The sequence below is a fragment of the Talpa occidentalis genome, unplaced genomic scaffold (genome assembly GCF_014898055.3).
Source record: "Talpa occidentalis isolate TD23 unplaced genomic scaffold, MPIMG_talOcc4v2.1 talOcc4.1538, whole genome shotgun sequence".
Taxonomy (NCBI): Eukaryota; Metazoa; Chordata; class Mammalia; order Eulipotyphla; family Talpidae; genus Talpa; species Talpa occidentalis.
The window spans coordinates 1-6,569 of record NW_023601586.1 but is presented as its reverse complement, the minus strand read 5'-3'; the positions used below and the strand labels follow the sequence as shown (position 1 = coordinate 6,569).

At 76.0% G+C, this 6,569-nt stretch overlaps 1 protein-coding gene across 1 annotated transcript; it reads left to right on the top strand.

Annotated features, from left to right (window-relative positions):
* Window positions 1–3,757: 3,757 nt before the first annotated feature.
* On the top strand, window positions 3,758–6,438 carry LOC119246910 (G1/S-specific cyclin-D1-like; the record flags this gene model as incomplete). The annotated part of the gene is given in 5 exon segments (XM_054695959.1): window positions 3,758–3,968; window positions 5,261–5,476; window positions 5,898–5,919; window positions 5,922–6,053; window positions 6,271–6,438. Coding segments are annotated over 5 exon segments (736 nt in total), but the record flags the coding sequence as incomplete, so codon positions are not given.
* Window positions 6,439–6,569: the final 131 nt, after the last annotated feature.

The window sequence follows — 6,569 nt, the reverse complement described above, 5'->3', positions numbered from 1 at the left end:
GCCCCGGCGCCAGGACGCGCAGGGCGGATCGGGCCGGGTGGGGGCCGGGGCAGAGGCCGGGGCGCACGAGGCGCGGCGCGGGGTGTCGGGCGCACCGCCGCTGTGCCTGCGCCGCCCCTGGCGAGGGTCGGGGCCCTGGGGCTCGAGGGCCTCCTGGTCAGCACCCGGCCGCCCCCCCAGGGCCACGGCGAGGATAGGCGTTTGGGGGCGCTTCAAGGGCAGAGGGAAGCAGGGTGGCGGGGTGCGAGAGTGCGGGGTCCCCCCGGCCGGCTGTGGCGCGCCGGGGCAGTGACAAATCCTGGCCCCCCCCCCCCCCCGCGGGAAGCGACGGGGTGTCCTGGCGTCGGTTCCGCCCCTCATGTCTGCTCCGCGCACCCCCACCGCGGCTCGCGAGGCCCGCAGCGGCGCCCTGCACCCCGGTCCCGGCCTCGGGGGGCGCGGCGTGGCCACGGGACGCGGAGGGGACGCGGACGCGGCGCCCTCGGTCGTCACCCCCGCCCCCCGACCTCCGCTTGGTTGGGGCGATCATCTTCTCACCCTGGTGCCCACCCCCCGTCGCCGGGTCAGCGCCGGGTTCCTGTTCCTCGGGGCGCAGGCGATGCGGTTTGAGGGGCGCGGGTCGAGGCTTGGACTCGCCCCCACGGGAGCATTTTCCCCAGGGATCCCCGAGGCGTCGCGGGAGCCAGCCCCTCCCCAACCACTTGGGGTTTGCTTTGGAACCCCCGCACACACCTCGCCCGGCTCCCGCGGCCTGGGCGCCCCGAGACTGGGCGCGTGGGGGGCGCAGCCTGCGCGTGGCCGGACGAACGGACCGAGGTGCAGACGCGCGCGCCACTCGCGACGGGAGGGGCCCCAGCCACGTCCCGCCCCTCTGGGGCGCGGGGATTCGCGCCGCGGGGTCGGGGTGCCAGTAGCGCGGCACGTGGGGCGCCACAGGCGGCCACAAGGCGAGCCCTGTGCGGTAAGGGGAGCCCGAGCGCCCCCGGAACCCCGCGGCCCGCTTTCGGAAGCGTTTTCCAAGGCGACTTAAGGGCTTAGCGGGGGAACCTGGCGGGGCCGGGCCGAGGCCTTTCAAGTCGCCGCCAGGTGTGCGGCTGCAGGTGACCCCACCTGTGCGCGCCCCCCGCGCCGCCCCCGTCCTCTCCGCGAGGGGGGGCGCGGGGGGTCCACGCCTCGGGAAGTCTCCCCGCGCCCTGCACCCCCTCCCGAGCCCCCCCGCCCCGAGGGGCTCGCGCGGCCGCGGCCCGGCCCCGTGAATGGGCGCGCGCCCGCCGCGCGAGGGGAGGTGCCCGCGGCCGGGACGGGGCGGACGCGCCGCGCGCGGATCCCCCCCTGGGCTCGGGGGGCGCCGCAGAGTCCCCCAGCCCGTCCTCGCGGCTCCCGCGCCCCGACGCCGGCGCCGGCCCTTTGTGTCCGCGGGGCGCCGGGGTGGGGGGCAGCGCGGGAGCCGAGCCCGGAGCCCGCGGGGTCCGCGTCGGGGCGGGTTTTTGGGGTGTTTTGGGTTTTTTTAAGACAGTGCGAACTCTGGACTGCGCCGGGAAAGGCTCCGAACGCTGCGCTTCGCCTTAAAGATGAAGCCAGAAAGCGCGCCGCTGCCCGCCCCGAGCGGCCGCCCCCCGCGCCCCGCGGCCGTCGGCCCCTCGCGAGGCCCGGGGGACCCGAGGGGCGCCCCCGCGGGGCCCCACATTCCAGCGCCCGCCCCCCGCGCGGGGTCGCGGCCGGCCCTTCGCTCCCGGCCGGGCCTGCACTTTTGCGCCCGTCCCTGGGCGGGGCTCCCCGAGATCTGCCCGCGCCGCCTGGCAACAGCGCGGCGCCCCCATTGGCTCATGCTAATTCCACCCCCGCGGCCGCGCGCGGCCGGGCGGGGGGCGCCCCCGGGCCCGGAGCCCCCTTCGGCCCGGGCGGGCGAGCCTCCCGGCGCCCCGCGGGCCCTCGCCGCCCCCGGGGCCCGCGCCCCGCGCCCCGGGCCGGCTCCGCGCGGCGGCAGCGCGCAGCCCCGTAAATCAGCGGGGCGGCCGCCGGGCCCGGATTTTATGAATGAAGCGCGGCCGGGGCGCCGCGTGCGCGAGGCTGCTGCGAGGCTCCGCGGGCGCGGGCGCCGGTGCCCCCGGGCTCTCGGGGGGCGCCCCGCGCCCGGCCACCCACCGCCTCCGAGGCCGGCGCGGGGCCGTCGCCCCCCGGACCGGGCTGTTAGCACCCCGAGTTCCCGGTGGGGGAGGGGCCGCGGGAAGCGTCTCTCCCGACAGCGGGGTGCGGCTCGCGCCCTGCAGACGAGGCCGGGGCGCTGCACCCACCCCCGGGCCCCCCGCGGCTGCAGCCGCGGGGCTCGCGGGCACCGGCCTCGGAGAGACGCCGGCGGTGTCGCCCCTTGGGGCGGGGGGCGCAGGACACTGGAGGGTGGACACTGGGCGAAACGTCTTCCAAAGCCGCCAAGACACGGGCTCTGCAACTTAGAGCGCTTTATTCTTTTATGGGTCTCTGGGGTAATATCGGGGACCCTCCCCGAGCACCCCATGTGTAGACCTTGTGTCAGTCACCAGGTCGGCACCCCATTCCCTGCGCCTCCAACTGCCCGCCCTTCCCGGCCCCCCGCGCGCGAGCGCAGCCCCAGGGCGCGTCCCCCCGGCGCGGCGCGCACCCCGGCCCGGCCAATTAGGCGCTTCCGGTGGTCCCGGCCGGGGCGGCCGCGCCGTGTCCAGCGGTTTGTTATTTTTTTTTTTAATTTAAAAAATGAGACCGGACAGAGGCCGGGTTTCCGCAGCCTCCGAGGGTCTCTCCAGCCGCTGCACGCCGGGCGGGGGCGGGGGGCTGGAGACCCCGGCCGGGGCGCGCGGGCCGGGCAGAGAGGGCGGCGGGCAGCTCCCCGCGCGCGAGGGCGGGAGGGAGGAAATGCCGGCCACCATCTTGGGCTGCGGCTGGAATTTTCGGGCATATATTTTATCTTATTTTTGAAGCGGCACATGCTAGGCTGAAACCCCTCCGGCGTCCAGGGTCGCCCCCGCGGGCACTGGCGACGACCCCCCCGTGCGCCGGATCGAGCCTCCGCGCAGGCTCGAGCCCTGCCCCGCGGCCCGGCGGGCTCAGCGGCTCCTGAAATCTGCACGTGGCCACGAAAACGAAAGAGGAGCAGCCGCGGCGGCCGGGCCGCCCTGCGCCCGTGGGTGCCCGCGTGGCGCGCTCGGAGGTGCGCGCATCCTCGGGCTCAGCCCCCGGGCCCGGCCCCGCGGCCCCCGCCCCGCGGGCTCCCCGGCTGCGTGTGGCCCGCCCGCCCGCCCGGGCGTCCCCGCTGCAGAGCCGCTGCCATCCCACCCCCCAAGTCCCGGGGGGCCCACTCGGGCGGGCGCCCCCCGCGCCCCCTCTCCCCCGGCGGGGAGCGAGGCCGCCTCGGGGCGATTTGCATTTCTATGAAAACCGGGCTGGGGGCCCTCGGCCGCGGGGCCGGCGCGGCGCCTCGGGACGGCTTTTGGGTCTGCCCCTCGCCGCGCCCCGCGCCGCCCCGCGCCCCCGCCCCCCGCGCCCGCCCGCCCGCCCGCGCGCATTCTCCGCCCGGCTTTGATCTCCGCTTAACAACAGTAACGTCACGCGGCTCCAGGGGAGTTTTGTTGGAAGTTGCAAAGTCCTGGAGCCTCCAGAGGCCGTCGGCGCAGCAGCAGCGAGCAGCAGCTCCGCGCGCTCCGGCCGGCGCCACAGGAGCCCGAGGAGCGCGGGCCGCAGGCGCCCCGCGAGCGCGTACCCGGCCGCCCCGCCGCCCCGGCCCGAGCCGCCCGGCCATGGCGCACCAGCTCCTGTGCTGCGAGGCCGAGTCCGTCCGCCGGGCGTACCCCGATGCCAACCTGCTGAGCGACCGGGTGCTGCGCGCCATGCTCAAGGCGGAGGAGACCTGCGCGCCCTCGGTGTCCTACTTCAAGTGCGTGCAGAAGGAGATCCTGCCGTCCATGCGGAAGGTCGTGGCCACCTGGATGCTGGAGGTGCGCGCGCGGGCGGCTCTCCGCGGACTCCCTGCCACTTGTTGCCCAAACCCGCATTTCCCGGCCACCCACCGCCCTCGTGCGCCCCCCGCCCCGGCGCTCCCCTGCGCGGGACGGCGCCGGAGGCGGCTTTTCGGGCCGTGGATGGCGAGCGCGCGTGCTTTCTCGGCCGGTGGGGGTGGGGGCGCAGAAAGGCCCCTTCCTGGGGGGAGGGGTGCCGTCCAGGAGGGGTCCCTTGGGGGGAGGCCCGCGCCCGGGGGCGCCCCGCTCGGCCTGCAGGAGCGGGCCGGGCGCTCGGGCAGCGCGGTGGCCCCCGCCGGGGCAGCCGGGTCCGCGTCGGAGCCCCGCGCGCCGCCGCCCGGGGAGGGCGCAGACGGGGTTCGTTTCCAAATTAATACCATGGACACGTATGCACGGGCCGCCCGTGCCAGTATTATGCGCCATCTTTGTTCTTTTATTGCAAAGCAAAAGTGTTTATTAATAATTGGGGGCCGGGTGGGGGCGGGGAGAGGCCCGCGAGGCGCGGGGGCCGCCGCGAGGGGCCGCGCGGCCGCCGGGAGCCGGCGCGGGGGGGGGGCCGGGGCGCCGGCGGGCCGGGGCACCCCCCTCGGGAGAGGAGGCCCCTTTGTTCGGGAGCGAGTCCCGGGGCGCCCGGGCCGGGGAGCGCGCCGGGCTGCGAGGTCGGGCGGCCCCGGGACGCGGGGAGTCGTCCTCGCGCGGGGGCCCGGCGCGGGGGGCCTGTGCGCGGCGAGCTGGGGGTCCCCGCGCCTTTTCAGACCCGCAGCGGGCGCCGGGGCCGCCCGCGAGGATTTTAAAGTCATTTTTGGAAGCGCGGCGCGGGGCCCTGGCGAGAGGCGAGCGGCGCCTGCCCGGGGAGGGGGGCGCCCCGAGTTTGAATTCCTGGGGCGCGCCCCAGCGCCTGCAGCGAGCTCCCGACCCCCGGCCCGGGTGGCGGGTCGCCCGGGGGTCATTTTCAGGGGGTTCTTAGGCGCCCAGTTATTTTTTTTATATTTTTAAATATTTTTTGAAAAGATGACGTCTGGGGAAATGCGGCGCGGCCTGGACGCCACCTTTGTGTCTGCGCGCGCGGCGGCGCCCCGCGGCCCGCACCCCTGGGGCCCGCACCCCTCGGGCCGACCGCGGGCCGGGCGGGCCGGGGGCCCCGGGGCCGCCTCCCGCCGGGCGCGCCCCGCCCGCGCGCCCCCGCCGCGCCGGCCCGCGGGAGTTTCCCTTTCAGTTTCGGGGCGGGGGTGGCGGGGCGCGGGGCGCGCGGTGACGGCGCCCGCCCGCAGGTGTGCGAGGAGCAGAAGTGCGAGGAGGAGGTCTTCCCGCTGGCCATGAACTACCTGGACCGCTTCCTGTCGCTCGAGCCGCTCGCGAAGAGCCGCCTGCAGCTGCTCGGGGCCACCTGCATGTTCGTGGCCTCCAAGATGAAGGAGACCATCCCGCTGACGGCCGACAAGCTCTGCATCTACACCGACAACTCCATCCGGCCCGCCGAGCTGCTGGTACCCGCGCCCCGGGCCCGGGCCCGGCCCCCGGGGGGCGGGGGGGCCCGCGGTGGCGCGCGGAGGCCGGCAAGGCGCCCCCGAGGGGGCCGGCCACGCCGCCCCGCCGCGCTCCGGCCGCGGCGCCCACCCGGTCTGCGCCCCTAGAGCCGCCGAAAAGTGGGCGGCGAGCGCCTCCTAGCGGCCGCGCGGGCCCTGCGCGCCAGGTGTGGGGCCCCCGGGGCTCCCCAGCACCGTCCCCAGCAGCCGCCTCTTGCAGCGCACCTCCTGCTGTGCTCTGGGGTCCCGAGGCGCGCCCCACTTCCCGGGCCCCGCAACAGCCCCTTTTCCTCCTCCCCAGGCCTCCCTGTCCCTCTGGCTGGGTCCCCCCAGGCCTGCCCTTGTTCCTCTCTTCATGCTTGTTGCCCCCCCTCTCCTGCAGCAAATGGAGCTGCTCCTGGTGAACAACTCAAGTGGAACCTGGCGGCCATGACCCCCCACGATTTCATCGAGCACTTCCTCTCCAAAATGCCGGGTGGCCGAGGAGAGCAGATCATCCGCACGCACGCGCAGACCTTCGTCGCCCTCTGCGCCACAGGTACGCCGGGCAGCTGCGCGCCCCGCCTCGGTCTCCCCGCGAGGGCACAGCTCCAGGCCCCTCCTGCTCTCCCAGGGTCCTGCTCTGCAGAGGGCTTGGCGGTTTTTGTGGGGGCTGGATGGGGACCCCATGTCCCCCCTTCTGGGCTTGGCCCGGCCTGGTGGCTCCGGGATGAAAGGGGCGCCCCCGGTGGCCACGCCTGCTTCCCACCCCCCAGCAGCCCTCCTGGTGTCCAGAGCTGCTGGCCCCCTGCTGGCCTCTCCCAGGCTGGGGCGCCTGCAGGGTGAGGAGCACTGCAGCCTGTGCCACGTGCCCGGCCGCCTCCGGCAGTGGCTGCAGAGGAGGGCCCGCCGGCCCACCGCCGGGCAGACCTGGGAGAACGGCTGTGCAGGGAGCTGGGCTGGGGCGGCAGTGACTGGCAGCAGGGGGGCCACCTCCTGCCCCCACAGCTGGCCTTTCGGAGCCCAGTGGGTGATGTCAAGTTGGGGTGGCCTCGCCCCTTGCTTCCACCTGCTC